The following is a 19,302-nucleotide window of genomic DNA, read 5'->3' on the forward strand; positions in this document are numbered from 1 at the left end:
TGAGTGTTAAATTTTGTCAAATAATTTTTCTGCATTGATTGATATAACTATATGTCAATGCAAAATAACCAATAACCATTCTATAGATAAGAGAGGTAGGTGAGTTTTACTTGAGCCAGAGTGAGGATTATAACCCAGGAAGGCCTTTTCCAGAAAGGAAGAAAGCATTCCAGAAAAGCATGGTTTTCAGAACAGTCTTATGCCTTTTTAGACAAAGAACATACATTAAACATGCCCAGGACACATGTTTGTCAAAATTTCGAAGAGGTATTCAGTTGCAAATTAGCAGGTCAGCATGACCCTGTTGTCGGCAAAGGGTGTTACCAATAGGGCATAGGAGGGGAAGTATGTATTCTTATCTTAAGAGAATGCATTCCTTATTTTAATGCTTAAAGCAGATGTACAATGTATGTTTGATAGGCCGTAAGTCAGGCTTCTTTAGTTCAAGCCGTTCAGGTTCAGTTTTGAACCTGAATGGTTACCTTATATACCTCAATATGTGAAAATCTCTTTCCAACGTGATATTCTTCTTTAACCTGTTGACATGGTGGATTATATTGATTGATTTTCAAATGTTGAACTACCCTTGCATACCTGGAATAAACTTCATTTGGTCATGGTGTAATTTTTATATATTGCTGAATTCTATTTGCTGATATTTTGTTAGGGATTTCTGCATCTATATTCATGAAAGTAGTTTTTTTTTTTGGCATCAGGGTCATACTAGCTTCATAAAATAAATTAGGAAGAATTCTCTCCTATTTTCTGGAAGAGATTGTATAAAATTGGTGTTTATTCTTTAAATCTTTAGTAGAATTCTCTAGTGAAAGCATCTAGGCATGGACATTTCTTTTTTGGGAGTTTTAAAATTATGAATTCAATTTCCTTAATAGTTATAGGGCTATTTAAATTATCTTTTTCATATTGGGTGAATTGTAGTAGTCTGTGTTTTCAAAGAATTGGTCCATTTCATCTAAGTTGTCAAATTTATGTGTGTGGAGTTGTTCATTCCATTATTATTCTTTTTATGTCTGCAGGGTCTGTAGTGATACCCTTGTTTCATTCCTAATGTTGACAATTTTGTCTTTTCTCTCTTTTTTTCATTCTTGCCAGAGGTTTGTCAATTTCATCAATATTTTCAAATAACTAGCTCCTTGCTTCATTGATTTTCTGTATTGTTTTTCTGTTTTCAATCATTGATTTTTGCTCTTATCTTTATTACTTTCTTCCTTCTGCTTGCCTTGGGTTTATTTTGCTCTTCTTAAACTAGAACCTTAGATTACTGATTTGAAACTTGTACTCATTTATAATGTGTGCACTTATTGCTAAAAATTTCTCTATTAGCACTAGTTTTGCTGTGTCCCACAATGTTTTGTATTTTCTTTTTCACTTGTATTTTTAAATTTCCTTTGAGATGTCATTTTGACCCATGGATTATTTAAAAGTATGTTACTTAGTTTCCAATTGTTTGGAGATTTTTCGGTTTTCTTTCTGCTATTGATTTCTAGTTTTGTTTCAGTGTGGTCAGAGAACACATTCTGTATGATTTTAATTCTTTTAAATTTGTTGAAGTCTGTTTTATGGCCCAGGATATGATATTTTGGTATATGTTCCATGGACACTTGAAAAGAATGTACACTCTGCTGTTGTTAGGTGGAGTGTTCTATAAGTATCAGTTAGACCCTGCTTGTTGATGGTGTCATTGAAATCTTCTATATCCTTGCTGATTTTCTGTTTAGTTGTTTTATCAATTGTTGAGTAAGGGGTGGTGAATTCTCAACTATAATTGTGTATTTGTCTATTTTCCTTTTAGTTCTATAAGTTTTCACTGCATGTATTTTGCAACTCTTGTTTTGGTGCACATACATTTAGGATTTCTATGTCTTTTTTGTGAATTAACTCCTTTATCATTATATGGTGTCCCTCTGATAATTTTCTTTGCTCTGAAGTCTAATTTGTCTGATGTTAAAATAGTTACTCCTGCCTTTCTTTGGTTAATTGTTGCATAATATATATTTTTTCATCATTTTACTTTGAACTTGCCTATATCATTATATTTGGAGTGAGTTTTTTGTAGACAGCACATAGTTGGGTCATGTTTTAAAATCCATTCTGCCAATCTCTGTCATTTTATTGGTGTAGTTAGACCATTTATATTGGATGTAATTATTGGTTTTTTAGGACTTAGGTCTGCTGTTTTTTGCTTTCTGTTCATTTTTTCTGTTTTCTTTTCTCCCCCTACCTCCCTGTGGGTTACTTGAATGTTGTTTAGAATTCCATTTTGATTTATCTATGTTGTTTTGAGTTTGTCTTGTTGTATAACATTTTTTTGCGGTTGCTTTAGGTATTACATTGTATATATATAACTTATCACAGTCTATTTGTTTTGTAATTTTACCAATTCAAGCATAAGAGCCTTACCTCCCTTTATGTCCCTTTACACTATCTTGTTCATAATACAGTTGTGTTAATATTTACTCTATATACATTTATAATTACATCAGACAGTGTTATTTGTGTCAACAATCAAACATAATTTAGAAAACTCAAGAGGAGAAGGAAAGACTATTATATTTACCTATATTTTTGCTTATTGTGTTCTTCCTTCCTGATGTCCCAAGGTTCTTTCTTTTTATCATTTCATTTCTGGTTAGAAAACTTCATTTAGCCATTATTTTAGGACAGGTCTGCTGGCAACAAATTCTGTTAGTTTCCCTTCGTCTGAGAATGCATTGATTTCGCCTTTTTCCCAAACGACATTTTTGCTGGGTGTAGGATTCTGGAAAGAACTGTCAAGTTCTTTTCTTCCATCACTTGAAAAATGTTGTGCCACTGTCTTCTGGCCTCCATTATTTCTGGTGAGAAATCTGCTGCCATTCTAATTGTTTCCCCCTACCTGTGAGATGTCATTTTTCTCTGGCTGCTTTTGGGATTTTTTTTTTTTTTTTGTCTTTAGTTTTCATTTTAATTATGATGTGTCTTGGCATGTATTTCTTTGGGTTTATCCTGTTTAGAGTTTGCCAGCTTCTTGAATCTGTAGTTTATGTATCTTACCAAATTTTGGAACTTCAGACATTACTTCCTTCAGTACTTTTCAGCTCCACTCTCTTTCTCTTCTCCAGTAGGACTCTGATGACATGAATGCTGAGTTTTTTGTCATAGTCCCACAGATCCTGGAGATTTGTTTCATTTTTTTTTTAGTCTGTTTCTCTCTGTTGTTCAGATTGTGTAATTTCAGTTGGTGTATCTTCCAGTCCACTAGTTCTTTCCTCTGTCCCTTCCATTCTGCTGTTAAATCCATCCATTGAGATTTTTTACTTCAGTTATTATAGTTTTCAGTTCTATAATTTCGATTTGGTTCTTCTTTATATCTTCTGTGTTTTTGCTGAGTCTTTTTTTTTTTTTTTTTGCTAAGGCCTTCTATTTCTTCATTTGTTTCAAATGTGTTCTAATTGTTGAAGAGGTTTTATTGTGGTTGCTTTAAAATTTTGTGACATAATTCTAACATCTCTGTCACATCTGTATTGGCATCTATTGCTTGTCTTTTTACATTCAGTTTCAGATCTTTCTAGTTCCTGCTATGAAAAGTGAATTCAGTTGAAACATGGACATTTTCATTTTATGTGATGAGACTCTAGCTCTTACTTACACCTCTGTTTTAGTTTGCTTTCTCTGATACCACTTCAACAGGGTAAGGGAGGTTGCTGCCTCCTTACTGCCAGGTGGAAGTAGAAGTCCAGGTTCCGCGCTTGGCCCTTATTGACACCCAAGGTAGCAGCTTCTTGTTTTGCTGGTGACTGTGGTGGAGGCAGTCTTGTTACTGCTGTGCAGTGGTAAGAATCCTGATTCTCCACTAGATGTCCTATGACATCCCAATCCTGCAGGGAGGGAAAGAGGTGCCTTGTTATAGGCTGGCAGAGCTAGAATCTAGGCTCCCTACTTGGCCTTCATTGGCATATGGTTTGAGGGGACAGTTTATTCCACGGCTGGAATTGAGCAGTTATCGTCTAAAAGTTTTCTGTCTTGCTCAGTTGTTCCTTTTCTGGTCCTAGAGAGAACAGGCTTTTGTTGGGGCTTTTTTTGCCTGCACCTGTTGTCAATTCTAGGTTGCCAGCTTCTTCAACTCTAAGACTGGGATATGTGGGGCAAAAGGAAACTCAGAGAACTCATCACTGTGTCATTCTTAAGGTCCCCAAATCCCTAGCCACTCTGCCCATCTGCCTTCTTCTCTCCATGTTCATATTTTTTCTTATGTTTGTTTTCTATGTAATGTCCAGGATTTTTAGTTTTTTGTTTTTTTTTTGTGAGGAAGATCAGCCCTGAGCTAACATCCATGCCAAGCCTCCTCTTTTTTTGCTTGGGAAGACTGGCCCTGAGCTAACATCCATGCCCATCCTCCTCCACTTTATGTGGGACACCGCCACAGCATGGCCTGACAGGCAGTGCATTGGTGCACACCCTGGATCTGAACCCAGGCCGCCAGCAGCAGAGCGCATGCACTTAACCGCTATGCTACGGGGCTGGCCTCCCAGGACTTTTAGTTTTATTGGCAGGAGGAATAGGGAAAAGTAAATCTACTCCATTTTCCCAGAAGTGGAAATACCTAGGTTTTGTGGGGATTTTTCCTCACTGTTTTTAGCATCCAGGCTTCAGAATAGATTTTTCTCCCTGTCTGGAGAACCCTTCAACTATCTAAGTCTTATTTATTATTTAAGTTTCAACTTAAATATTATTATTCAAAAAGACTTTCTGTTCCCTGGATAAGTTTGAGTTCATCTTTGCCAAATATTCCCAGAGCACCTTGTATTGTTCTTATCATCCCCATTATCATACAGTTATTAATTTAATGTCTGCATTACTAAATGGTTTGTAATTCCATAAAGGTGAGGGTTATGACATTGTTGTTCATCACTGTACCAAATATCTGGTGCCTACTGCAGTGCTCAGGACAAAGTAGGCATTTTACAAATTCAGGTTGAATGTACCTATTTATGGTTGGTTCTTGAATATTCACTTATCTGATCACTCCAAGTGCTCCCTGAAACTTCCTTGGCCACCTGGACTCCTCCTCTGGGACTCCTGGAGTTCCTCATGATCTAGAAACTTGAAGGATAATGCTGGGCAAAGCAAGTTCTCCAGGTTCATGCTTCAGACCTAAGGCTTGGGTCCATTCTGGGTGGTTGTTGCTTTGGGCATACCAGTTAAACTAGTTTTATCTCATCCTGATTATAAAAATGAATGAATTAGGTTCAGAAGCTCCAAGCTTATCTAGCATACCTAAGCCATAACTAGTAAAACTCCTCTGAATGTGCTTTCCTCCATAATCTGCATAATTTCTTATAGCTCTTATTGTGGTTGATTCCCCTTTTTTTCTTATGTTGACTCTGGCCTGAGGATATACAGTGAGATGTTCTAGGAGAGTCATCATAGCTCCAAGCCGGTTCTTCCTTGCTTCGTCTCTAACCAAGGTCTTATTTCCTGAGACAGGTCTTTTTTAGGAAATGTATTCCTTATATTTCCAAAACTGGATCATAGGTCACAATATAACAGTCTGCTTCATGGGCCATGTGACTTCTTTCACATTTTACACTGAGAGACTTCATCTCCCTTCCTACTGGACTCTGGTTCAAGAGAAGTTGTGAAATGACTCCTTAGGATCGTATCCCAAGTCCATATCCTCCTCAAACACTAGTTCTCCTCTATCGTCGGTACCCACACTCCTTTCCCTAGTTCACAAGGTAGGCTTCCCCACCCACCTCCACCAACGACTACAGTCTATACCCTCTAAAGTTTTTCCTGAATTAATATTTTTTCTTTGATTCATTCATTCTGTTCTATCAGGCCCCTTTGCTCTGTGGACAAACCAGTGTGTCCCTGATCCTTCTTTTATGGTTCTGCTCACTCTCAAAAATTAGCCATTTAATTATTGAGAACAGATATCTCTTGGAAGTTTCAGCTATTTGCATTTCTCTGTTCTTTACATTGTAAATTTTTTTCACTATTGTGATTTTGGCATCTATACATCAAAGCAAAGGTTGCAATAAGCCAATTAGATTTTAAATCTCTACATGATTCAACCAATCTTTTTTTTTAAATCATGTATTTCATTCTAGTTCCATCCTTAGGGAACCAAGGAAAGCATCAGGTTACATTACTACCTCTGGTCGCTTAGCAGTACTCATCCACAATCTTGATTTGCAGAGGATTTTGAGACTGTCAAAGGACTGATGTGATTGATTACTAACGTGTGCAAGACCAAGGCCAGGAGGAGTGATGTCCTTCTTGTCTTATGCATTCATATAGATGTTCCCATTGTCCATGATTCTCTACCTTCTTTACATTTTGCTTCCTTTATTGAGGGTACCTGAATGAACAGATGGATACTTGAGACTGAGATGCAGAAGCTTCCAACTTCTGATTACTCTTTTGCCAATGACAAGGCTGCCATGATTTTCAGGAGGAGGCTGAGTACTTTAGATCCTCTTCCTGATGAAATTACTTTGAAACATTTTTACCTTGGGTTTGAGACTGCTAATTGCTGACTTTTTATTATTTTCATAGGCATCACTCAGCATATTTGGCATGGTCAGTGGACCACTTCTGGGCCTGTTTGCTTTGGGCATTTTGGTTCCCTTTGCCAACTCAATTGTAAGTACACTCAACTGTAAGTATAAAGAATGAATATGTGTAAGGCTTTCTTTCCTAAATACAATTTTTTCTCAATTGTAAAGATGAGGTACCTTTGATATCTGTCATTAGTGACTTGTCTCAATGACTTTAATTACTCATATTGACTTTGCTGGGGTGTACAATGATGTACTGTGCACTAAGACTCTGCATGTGTGAAGCTAAATGGAAACTGCCAGAATGATATATATTATATTATATTATATACAATTATATATTATATATAATTATATTCTATGTTGAAAATAGAGTATTATAGAACATAACTAAAGGATATATATTGTGAAATAATATGTATTATGATATGTGATATATATTATGGGTATTATCTAACTGAACGAACAACACTTTTTGGGCATTTATCTTTTTGCCATTCTTGAAAATTAACCACTAGGATTTAAAGAAGGAGATCAACAGGCTTGGATATGAAAGATTTAAGGGCAGTAGAGCTGAGGGTACCTGTGAATAGCCAGAGTACAGCAAAGGGAAGCGATAAGATCAGATCTTTACCATCTTGGCACGAAAATTTTTGCTCCTGGTATTTAAAGCTATAGCTCCAATAACATGATTCTAGCCCCAAATGGGTGATCATAATTGGGAATAATATCCAGAAACAGGTAATATCTCTGTTCTTCTGCATAGACATATTTGTGCTTCAAAGTACTCAATTTTGTTTGGAATAAATGAAATCAAAATTATTTCTCTGAAACCCCAGTGGTTCAGTCCTTCTGTGACTTGAAGTTCAAGAAAAACTGATAATGTATGTACAGTTGTTTCAGACAGGCGTAGAATAACTACAGAACTATGACTTTACATTTAGATTAAAATGCCATTCTTTACATTCAAATTCCATTTGCCTCATAAGGCATTAGGAATTGGTAAGGTAGATACTAATAAGGGCTGTTATTGTTGTTATTGTTATTAATAATAATTCACAATGAAGTGTCACATGAAAGGCTAGTTTGGTAGAAATTAATGACAATGAAAGACAGTAGTTTGTGTCCACCTCAGAATGTTGAAGCTTTAATTAGACTCTGCATTATGAAATGCATGGTGGTTTGTTGAGTGTCTGAAACATTAAAAAAAGACTGACTTTTGGTTTTTGACATTTATTGCCACTGTGAGTTGCCTCCAGAAAAGCTGTGGCTGACTAGGTCCAACACGTCCTTTTTCAGGGGAAGTGGGATACTATTGTGCCTATCATAGGAAGTACCTCTTTTTACTATATTCATGTTTTTCACCAGCAGAATGTCTACCCTTACCTTGGAGTGGACTTCCTCTCTCCATCTCTCCCTCACTCCCTCCCTTCCTCCCTCTTTCCTTCCCTTCTTCCCTTCCTTTACTTCTCTTCCTCCCTTCCTCTCATTCATTCATTCATTGAATATTTATGGGCTGAGCAGTATCCTGGGAGTAGGGAGCACTGAATATTTCTGCCCTCGTGGGTTTTATAATTTTGTGGATCCTTGATCAATCCATGTACATTGTGGAGAGTAGGCAAGTCTGGCCTGTCAACAGCTGGCCAGACCTACCATTTCAACCTCACATTATTAAAAAACATTTATTGCATGACTGCTATATGTCTAGCACTGTGGTGAGTACTGGGGCATTAAAAATAAAGAAACCTAATTCTGCTCTGAAGGGTTCATGGTTTAGTGAAAGAGCTCACAGTCCTTGTCCCCAACATAAATCCTCTGATCTGGTCAGCAGTCTTCTCTTTCTCCCATCAACATACCATTCTTTTTTTCTGCCCTATGATTTTGCTTATGTTTTTCCCCTTACTTCACATATCCTCACCTGTCCTCTCTATGTGGAACCTGAGGCACAGGCTGCCCTGTCTGATCATTATTCTTGAAGGAAGGGGAGAAATTTCACAACAAGAGCTTCCCAGCTCAGGGTTTGCTTTTGTGTCTATCATTTGAAACTAGGGCTTAAATCATTCAAGGGCTGGGAGAACACCTGGATTACATGTGAAAAGCAGGAACGGGGGACCCAAGTCTTCCAAAGATTGGGAAGCCAAATGTCTTCAAAGAGGACATCTCCACTTATCTCTGGAAATACTTGGTTTGGTTGTCTGCACCATGCAGTCATTTGTGAAAACTGCTTGCTGTTTTGCCCCTAATTACCATAAAGCACAATTACAATCATGCATGTTTCTAAGTATAGGAATAAACTCTGTGTATGCTTTCTTTTTCATAGTCTGTTGCTCATATGGCATGCCATTTGTTCACAGATTAAATGAAAAGAGAGGGAACAATTGGCCTGGAATTAACTACATGACTGTTGTAGTTATTTAGGTATGAAGAGACAAGGGGGCCAGAACAGACTGCTGGCCGTGGACACAGGGTGGAAGGAATGGAATTATGAGACATATGAAAAGAAAAATGGATAAGAATTGGTGATTGACTAGATAGGAATGTGAAAAAGGGAATGCGATTACAGAGTCCCCAGGGCTCTAGGCTGAAGGACTAGGGGCTCATGTGGCCCTTGACGGGAGGCAGGGATCTTGTAAGGGGGAATAGTTTTAGGAGGGAAGCAGGTAAATTTGACTTGGGTTATATCGAGCTGACCCTTCTAATGTTAATTTCCATCTCAAAGCAAACTGTATTATTTTTCTTTTAAAAGCACTCTTGTTTTGCAGGGAGCACTTGCTGGTCTGCTGACTGGATTTGCTGTTTCTTTGTGGGTCGGAATTGGATCTCAGCTTTACCCTCCACTTCCTGAGAGAACTATGCCACTAAGCCTTGAAACTCATGGCTGTAACAGCACATACAATGGAACAAATTGGATGACAACTACAGAAATGCCATTGTCTGCTAGTGCTTTTCAAGTACACAATGTTGAAAGGTGTTGAATTAAGTTTTATAATGTCATATTTTTAAAAAATGTATGTGACAGGTAGAGAACCCCTGTTGCTTTTTGTCTTGCCTGCAGTGATGCAATTTTGCCTAATTCTGAAATGGGTAGAGCCCCTGTGGCTTTCTGGCTATAATATTTTGTTCAGAAATGGCAAAAATGCCATATTTTCTTAATTTTGGTAGAAACTTCTGCCTCACCTACAGATCTGGAGGAGACTTGAATAGTAACAACAACAAAAAATTCTGTTATGGGTAAATGCTACCAAATACCAGATCTAGTTAAATGAAAAATTGTCTTTGTCAACTGAACAACTTTTAAAATGAAAAGCACAATTATAAAAGCAACACTGCTTATATAGTATTTGAAGTATAGCCATAATTATCCGAGTATGTTGGATAATTGCTGTTTGTTCAGTTTTAAAGATTCTAAATGTTGAGAGTGCTAGCCATGAGTTGCAGCCGTGATCTTCTTGCTAGAGTTTTCAGTATGCAGTACACTTTTGAGCTTCTGGATACTGACGTCATCTGATTTAATGAAATGATGCAGACCTGTTGGTAGATAAGTGCTTTATTGTATAGTGAGTGTGAGGGCAAGACTTTCTTTAGTGGCTATATAAATGTTGTCTTAAAGCACAAACCTCATGGATATGTTCAAGGAACGCAAAGATGAAGCCATTGCCTCCAAAGTATGACAGTTCCAGCTTACCTGGAATGGAACCATTAGAGAATCATTCCCTTTGGGTCAAGACATGGTATCTGCCTCTTAAAATGGACACACTCCTTTGAGAAGGACCGTGACTGTTATTATTAGCAGTTCACATCCTGGACGGAATTCAGCTATGAGAGTGCTTGCCAGTGGGAGTTCAAGGCTGGTAAACTCTGGATGGGTAGAAAGAAAAGGTAGTTCCAGAGCCTGAGGCCTATCTGGGGAGCTTTGACTAGGTAGGGTGCTGTGGGGAGAGGAGCAAGGAAATGCAAGGAGCAGTCTGGACAAGCATGAAAGAACTAACGGAGGGGTCAGAAGTCGTTAGAGTCAGAAAGTGAGAAAAGATGAATGGAAGGGCACATGGGAGGATTTTCAGGATGTACTTCTTGTTTCACAATTTTGCTTAGCATTTTTTTATGATTATGTAATTATCTGTCTTAATTTGAGTGTAAGGCAAAATAGTTATTTGGATTCCTGAAACAAAGAAATTATCTGAGATTTACCATGTACTTGGTACCTGGTACCATAATAATTACTTTTTAAAATCACTTTTATATGTTAGCTTATTTATAAAATAACTCGGCCAATACAAGAATTTTTGAGCGTGAACTATGTACTCAGCCCTGGGCTGGCCATTTATGTAATATCCATAGAAAATCGTTTCCACTTCCCTGTGGTTCCTGCCTTCCAGGAAATTATAATCTAGCTGGAGAGAATGTGCTAATATACACGTTAACTCAGTAAGCACAGTAAGTCTAATAGCGAGCACATGATAAATAGCTAATAAATACTTGATAAATATTTGTTAAAAGAATGAATATAAACAAAGTTGAAGTGGAAATTAGCGTGAAGAATTCAGAGATGTTGTACTTCTTGAAGAATGCAGAGATTGGCTAGAGGGAGAAGGTCTGGAAAGTCATTCTTGCTTCAGAAAATGACCAGAAGGGAAATTGGACAAGAAAAGAAACAAACAATAAGTTGAGATAAATGCTATTCACAGGCTATCGTGGGAGCTGGGAGGAGGAAGAGCCTAACTCTTCCTGGGTGGGGTCAAGGGGAGCTTCTTGGAGGAGTATTGCATGAGCTAGAGTTGATCAGGTGAACAAGATTGGGCAGAGGGGACAAAAGGAAGAGGAGTGTGTATTGCAGGATGGAGAAACAACATATGCAAATGCATGAAGGCCTGAAGCCACATGGTATCATCTTAGGAATCATACATAGTTCAGTATCGCTAGAGTACAAGAAGAGTGAATGTCACAGCTGAAGATGAAATAAGATACCTTTTGGTTGCCTGGAAACTGGGTTTCAATTACCCAGATTCAGTTTTTACTTTTTAAGTTCCCAATACTTGACAGGTATATATTGGTAGCTCATTGTGGTTTTCATTTGCATTTCTCTTATGATTAAGTTCAATACCTTTTTATATGTTTATTGGCCATTTGGATATTTACTTTTTTGTCTTTATTGAAATCTCTGGTCCATTTTTAAATGGATTCTCTGTCTTTTTCTTATTCATTTAAGAGTTATTGACATGTTCTAGATATAAGATATGTCTTGAAAACATTTTTCTCCCACTCTGTCTTTTTACTCTCTTAATGATACTTTTTGGTGGTCAGAATTTCTTAATTTTAATTAAGTTCAACTTATCAGTCTTTTCCTATACGGTTAGTCTTTTGTGTGTCTGGTTAAGAAACCTTTTCCTACCCTGAGGTCATAAAGATATTCCTTTAATTTTTCATTGAAAAGCTTTATTGTTAATCATTTCCGTTTAGGAAATGTAATCCATTTTGGAATTGATTTCTGTAGGTGCTGTGATCAAGCTTCATTTTTTCCCATATGGATACTCAGCTAACCAAACACCATTTATTGAAAAAGACCCTCCTTTTGCCCTATTGCAATGCAGTGGCAACTTGGACATAAACCAAATGACTGTTTTCCTGTGGGTCTGTTTCTCGATTCTCTATTCTGTTCTATTGTGTCTGTCTTTGGCCCAATAATACCACATTATCTTAATTTCAATAGCTCACTTCAGTGCATTTCCCTTCTTTCTGGGACCTTGGCCCCTCAAGTTCCAATTGTCATGATCTCTCTGGTGTCTTAAAGAAACCTGCCTTCCGGGGCCAGCCTGGGAGCATAGTGGTTAAGTTCGCACACTCAGCTTCAGTGGCCTGCAGTTTGCAGGGTCAGATCCCAGGCGTGGACCTACATACCGCCTGTCAAACCATGCTGTGGCAGGCGTCCCACATACAAAATAGAGGAAGATGGGCACGGATGTTAGCTCAGGGCCAGTCTTCCTCAGCTAACATCTGTTGCCAATCTTCCTCACCAAAAATTAAAAAAAAACCCAAAACCTGCCTTCCCCCACCCCCCAGTTTTTATATATTGTTCTTGGCAAGATGGTTGGTTTAAATCAAGCTACTCTATCAAAGCTGAAAGTGGGATCCTAGAGCAATCATTTTAGAAAGAGATCAGATCATGTTGCTCCTCTACTTAAAATCCTGCCACGAGTGCCGTATCCTGGAGAATAAAATCCAAACTCATGCAAGTCCCACAAAAAGACCTCCCATCTGGTACCGCTCTGTCTTGCTCACTGTGCTTCAGTCAGCTGGTGTTCACCTCTCTCCAGGATGTTTTCCTCAAGAACTTTTCGTTATTCAGATCTCAGTTCAAATGTCACTTCTTCACAAAGGCTTTCTCTGACCCCACATCAGAGTGTAGTTCCTTCTCTCCACCGAGCTAATGTCACATTGCCTTGTTTTATTTTCCTTACAGTACTTTCCACCAGTGGAAATTATTATATTTATTAATTAGTTTACTTGTTTATTGTATTTATTTCCCCATTAGAATGTGAACTTTGTGAAGAGAGGAACCTTAGCTGCCTGTTTTATGGTGGACTTGCCAATGACAAGAACAGTGCCTGGGACATAAAGCAGAGTTGAATGAATATATATGAACGTTTAGTATTATAGTATATGGTCAAGGTTAAGTCATATTTTTAATTCCTGATCCAATAAGATAAAATTGGGGCAGCAGATTATGACATTAACAACATTATTAAATATTATATTTTGACTTTGCCATGAGGATTATTGACACATACTCTTAGTTGCTGGTAGCATGACATGAAATCTTACAGTTACACTTTTGTTTTCCCTTAGGACTCCACTGATGGATAACTGGTATTCCTTATCATATCTATACTTCAGCACTCTTGGAACTTTGATGACGTTTTTTGTGGGAATGCTTATCAGTTTACCAACAGGTAACTCTCTAAACATTATTATTGATGTAATTACCTCCCTGTCGGGCTTTACTATATCTGTTTTATAGCTATGTATGTTATTTTACTATAGTTGTGTTAACAGCTAGTTTAATTATTTGTTCCATTTCACTCATGGGAAATTTGAGAGCCTGGACTTGAAAGAAGACGACTCATCTCTATTTGAATCTTTGTTCTGCCGTTCACTAGCTGCATGACCCTGGGGAAGTCTATGTAGCTACTCTGAGCCTTAGCTATCTTATGTGTAGCATAAGGATAATAATAATTGACCTGCCTATCTCACACGTTGCTGTAAGATAAAAATAAAATACTTGAAAAAATTGTCCATGGCTACTACAATGCCAGGGATTTTACACCCCTGCGTCATGATCTTTTCATTGTCCTATGTTGACTGTTTGTAAACTGTAAAGAAACATACACATGTAAGGAATAATAATTATAATCTTTATATCTAAACATAGTGGGAAGGCTTTTTTTCAGATGTTCATAAACTTAAAAAAAAATAGTTTAAAAAAATCAAACTGGTAATACACATAGTACACACTGCTCTCTGGGATTGCTATAGAATTGTTATCCCAGGACTACATTTTGTCCTTGTTCTGTGAATTCCCTTGGCCTCCCTCCTGTGTTGGATTCCCTACTGCCTGCATCCCATTAATCCTAATTCTTGTTTACTCCCTTAATTGAATGGAACACATCCTATAGCATGTTCTTGAGAAAGAGTGGACAAGAGAAGAGATTTTGGAAACATTGCATGTCTGAAAAAAATGTCTTTAATTCCTTGTTCTATTTGACTGATAATTTGTTTGAGTAGAGAATCCTAGGTTGAAAATAATTTTCTTATTCCTGAGAGGATGTCTTAATTTTCTTCTACCTTACTATGTTGCTGTTGAGAATGCCAGTGCCATGCTGCCTGTTAACCCTTTGCATGTGACCCATTTCACAAGGACTGCCTTGCCCTAGGTCCTCAGTAGGGTCCTTTCAATCTGAAGAGCCATGTCCTTCAGTTCTAGGGCATTTTCCTATATTATTGCTTTTGTAATTTCTGGCCATTTTCTATTTTCTTTTTCTGGAAACTTCTGTCAGTCAAGTGTTTGAGTCTTGGACAGTTCTAATTTTCTTATCTTTTTTTTTCCTATTGTCCATTTCTGTGTCTTTTAGATCTACTACATGGGATATTTTTTCAACTACTTTTCCAATAATTCTCAGAGGAGCACTCTGATCCAGTTTTGAGAATAGTCTGTAAGGGAAGAGGGCAGGTAGTAGGCTATTGCAGTAATCTGGGTGAGCGAACACGGTGGCTCAGACCAGGGTAATATTGTGGAGCTGGTGAAAGATGCCTGGCCCCCTTGGCCCGGTGGCATAGTGGTTAAGCTCAGTATGCTCCACTTCGGCGGCCCAGGTTTGCGGGTTCGGATCCTGGGTGCGACCTATACCACTCATCAAGCCATGCTGTGGCAGCGACCCACATACAAAATAGAGGAAAGATTGGCACAGATGTTAGCTCAGAGCCAATCTCCCTCACCAAAAAAAAAAAAAGTGCCTGGCCCCCTAATTTCCTACATTCCCTCACCCATATGCATCCACAGCAACCACACTAGGAGAAGGCAGCTCCACTGCCCTCTTTGTCAAATGTGTAATAACTAGTCAGAAATCCTACACTTTGTCCAAGTATGTCTGATGTCTTTGTTTGCTTTATGCTACAAAGCTACCAGCACTATGCCACTTTAAGGACTCCTACTACCAATCATTGTCTTTTGGCACCTGGATAGCACTATCTTTCCAACTTCTGTGACGCTTGTATTTAGAATTAATAAATTATATTAGTAGTTAGTGGTGATAATATAATTATATAAGTAATGATATTAATTATAATATAATTATTATATAGTACAATGTATAATTATTATACATTTATAATAAAGTTTATAGGTATTTGTTACCTCTCAAACAGTTGTTTTCAATTATTCTCTTTCTTTTCAAAGAGGACAGTGTTTCCTTCTCATAAAAAAAATTACCAGCACAGTAGGTCTATTCTCTTATCTGTTTTGATATATTTTAAGACAGATTTTAAGCTTTTCGCACCAGTAACCCAATTGTTCAGATCTGGAATACACCTAACCAATCTCTTTATACTATTTGACCTTTAGTCCTTGTTCAACCCATTTTTTTTTTCTTTAAGAAAATGAGGTATCAGAGTACTTCCTTTCAGTACTCCTTCTTTTTTCCTTAAATGTTTTGATTCTGATAACCATAAACTACTAAATCTTTTGTTTTAAAAAGTAATGCTCTACCCAAATGAGCCAGCATCCAGTGATAAAAAACACTTCAACTTCATTAATTTCATAAATGACTTATTCCCATTTGACAGCAGCAGTGAGCACCTTGAAAAAAAATTTAGAGACATAAAATCCTGATGCTCCTTGGCAAATATATGTAAAAATCTACTGTAGAATACCAGGACTCTGGAAGAATTCGGGCCAAACAGACTTGGTTGGCGTTTCAGCGTCACCTGACTATGTACTGTGCTTCATGTCTCTTCATCAGTAGAGTGGGGTAAATGATTGCCTGAGTAGACCATAAGCTACGAGTGCAGTGATTGGTTTATTCATCTCTATCTCTCTAGCACCTTGTAGAGTCTCCAGCACATGGTAGGCACTCAGCAGTGTTGAATTAATTAATTTCAAGTTGATTCCATCTCCAGAACAGCAGAGGTTCCCATCTAGTATTTTACTAAAGTGGTGGTTCTCAAACATTAGAGGGCTTCAGAAATTTGGTAAGAGTCTGGATTCAGTGGCCCCACCCCAGAGGTTCTAATTGGATCAGTCCAGATTGGAGTCCAGGAATCTGCATTTTAAGTATGTCTCCTAGGTGATTTGGATAGAGGTAGTTTGAGAACCACTCTTTGAGACACATAGTTTTAAAAGCATCCTATTTGATCTGCAAATAAATGCCAAACCAGAGAATGATTTTGTATAAAGCAAAACCTTAGAGAAGAGAAATTGGATCAAACACCAGTCACATATTGTTTTTCATTTAAATAACATGTTCAACCATTTGTGTTCTCCTGCATTTCTTCACACACGTCTTTATTCACAGCCACCCAAATTGGAGAAAGGCAACTCCACTGTCTGAAGCAAAGGTAGATGATTTAATATTTTATTGGTAGATCATGAAGGATGCTTTTAAACAAGTTTTCCTATCATTACTGGGCCAGATGACTCTTTCTCTGGTTGAGCACCGGATGAGGGAGTTGGCTTGCATTTAAAAGCCATCTTATGTATCTTTAAACATTAGACTCATATTTATCACAGTAAGAGACTTGCAGAATCTGAGACTGACTGAGGGAAGGGAAATGGTGGGCTAAGTCTCCAGCACTATGTAGAAGATTCTCTTTCTCTTTGTGTTTTATGAATGCATAGACATAACTGCACAAGTTAAATGCCTGTATGATGGACTGTCACTGGGTATTTACAGGTATCTTTTTAACAATGTAAATAATGTATATGTTTTTCAGGAGGAAGAAAACAAAACTTAGACCACAGATTCCTACTAACCAAAGAGGACTTTTTATCCAATTTTGATGTTTTTAAGAAAGTAAGTTGGCTTTCTTTTTTCTTAAATTAGTAAGACTGTGATTTTTATCATCAGGATAGAATACTAGCTAATCCTTAGACTCTCTTTTGAACTCTGATGGAGAAGCAAGGTATTTTCCCTATTCTTTGATGATCTATTTCTGTTGTATATCTCTTCCTCAGTAGACTATGAAGCTGATTTAGAGAAAGAAAAGCAGTAGTAACAATTATTTAGAATCGAATGAATGAACAGTTTGTTTTTTCTAATCACCCTGTTAACATTTTCTTTTAGAAGAAGCATGTTTTAAGCTATAAATCTCATCCAATGGAAGATGGTGGAACTGATAATCCTGCCTTCAACCATATTGAATTGAACTTCACAGATCAAAGTGGCAAGATCAAAGGGACTCATTTGTGAAGGAGCTTGGATACTAAATGATCTTAAACAGTGTCCCAGTTTTATATGTTTTCTAAGATAATTGGATCAGGTTTAGATTTTTTGTTGTTGTTGTCTATCATGAGTGCTTTGGGGGTAAGTTTTGGGGGATAAACTTTTGTTAAAGCAAAGTCCTGACTTTCTGTTCACTTACTACCCTCATTAATCGATGCTATTCTGGAATTAGGAGTTTCAGCATCAGCATTTCCCTCGATCTCTCTTTTATTTCAACGAACCTGTAGTTGTGAAAGTTATGAGAGTTATGACTGCATCTCTGTTGAAAAGCTAATGCACACATACACACACATACTTGATGATCAAAAGCAGATTCTTAAATTTGGGTATTATTAAAAATATTTTCCATGCATTTGCTGCTAGCATATAAGTTTTGGGGTTTGCCATAATCATAACTTATATTGAAAAGAGCTTATCTCCTCTCTACTACATACTCTATTCTTAGGGAGCAATGAGGTGACAGGTCTCTGTTGTCTAGATCTTTGCTTCTCCTTGACCCCTGTCAGCCCAGGGTGCATATTAACCTTGGAACAGATTCTGTCTCAGGAAACTGGTAATCAAGAAGCATCCTGTTTGAGACAGAACATGGGCCCAATGATCAAGGTCTTCTTGGTGCTAGGTGTCTTTTTTTGTGCCTTTTTGTTTATTATCTAGACTTCCTGGCCACTGGCTGCTTATAGTGCCTTCTTAAACTCTGGTTCGTATCTGAACTCCTAGTTTCTGACCCATCAACTTTGGTTTTGTTGTGCAGTTTACCTCTGCTTTACTTTACTGATTTCTTGTTTACCGTATTGCTTTGGGCTTGCATATGTCTTGAGATACTCAATATGAATCGTGCTACCCCAGATCCTGGTTCACTAAGTCCCAGCCTATAAATTATCAACTCTCATGAGCCTGATACTGACTAAAGTATTTTCAGCATAGGTACTTATGGAATGGTGATCCAAGAATATTTACATGATTAAAAATGGTTAAGATTCATGAAGTTAGATGATGACATTGAAGGCTATCAAGCTGAATTTTTGAGTGTCAACTAATTTGCAATCAATTAAATTTAAAGGTACATATGCTTAGAAATCTTGAATTCTAGTATATTCGTCCAGTTAAAGAGCTAAGTTACATAGGCAAACACTACTATTTTTCTTTAATTTTTTGGAATTACTGAATATATGCCTTGTTCTATGTTTTAAAATTTCAAGTAGCAAAATTTCATGTAGTAAAATTTCAATTTCAAAATTTCAAAGTTTATTTTGTTTATTTTGCTACATTTCTGGCTAAGAGTTTGGTTATAGGCTTTCATCAATAACTTATTCTTTTCTACAGAACCCACATTACATACTGTTTAGAAGTTGCTTTTAGCTTTACAATGTTTTAAAATAATAATGTCAGAAATATTTAGGTACTTTAACTGTTTTATAATTAAATAATTTTTTGCTTGTTTTCTGATATTTAGGTAAGAATACTCTGTCCATTTAGAGATTGCCAATTGAAAACATTAAAAAATAAAAAAATTAGGAATAGCTTTATCTAAAGCAAAGAGATTTATATAATATTTACATTAATGAGGTAATCATATATCTCGTATACATATAGATGTTATTTTTTTAATTAATATATTGGTAAGCATACATTAAACTTTGTAAATCTTTCTACAATTTTTTAATAAGTAGAAAGGTATAATCTTATTTGTTTTATGCGGGTGTGATTTGAACTATTGTTATTTATTTAATACTTCTAAATGCACATGT

The 19,302-nt window shown here is 37.0% G+C and overlaps 1 protein-coding gene across 1 annotated transcript in view; it reads left to right on the top strand.

Moving 5' to 3' along the window:
• Positions 1 to 18,751, top strand: part of SLC5A8 (solute carrier family 5 member 8) — a 56,757-nt gene extending 38,006 nt beyond the window's left edge. The window contains exons 11-15 of the mRNA XM_058568574.1: positions 6,562 to 6,648; positions 9,326 to 9,531; positions 13,407 to 13,510; positions 17,046 to 17,125; positions 17,396 to 18,751. Of these exons, the coding sequence (XP_058424557.1) occupies positions 6,562 to 6,648; positions 9,326 to 9,531; positions 13,407 to 13,510; positions 17,046 to 17,125; positions 17,396 to 17,521 (603 nt within the window). The 3' untranslated portion in view covers positions 17,522 to 18,751. The remainder of the gene's footprint in view (positions 1 to 6,561; positions 6,649 to 9,325; positions 9,532 to 13,406; positions 13,511 to 17,045; positions 17,126 to 17,395) is intronic.
• The last annotated feature ends 551 nt before the right edge of the window (positions 18,752 to 19,302 follow it).

Source organism: Diceros bicornis, chromosome 25 (genome assembly GCF_020826845.1).
Source record: "Diceros bicornis minor isolate mBicDic1 chromosome 25, mDicBic1.mat.cur, whole genome shotgun sequence".
NCBI lineage: Eukaryota > Metazoa > Chordata > Mammalia > Perissodactyla > Rhinocerotidae > Diceros > Diceros bicornis.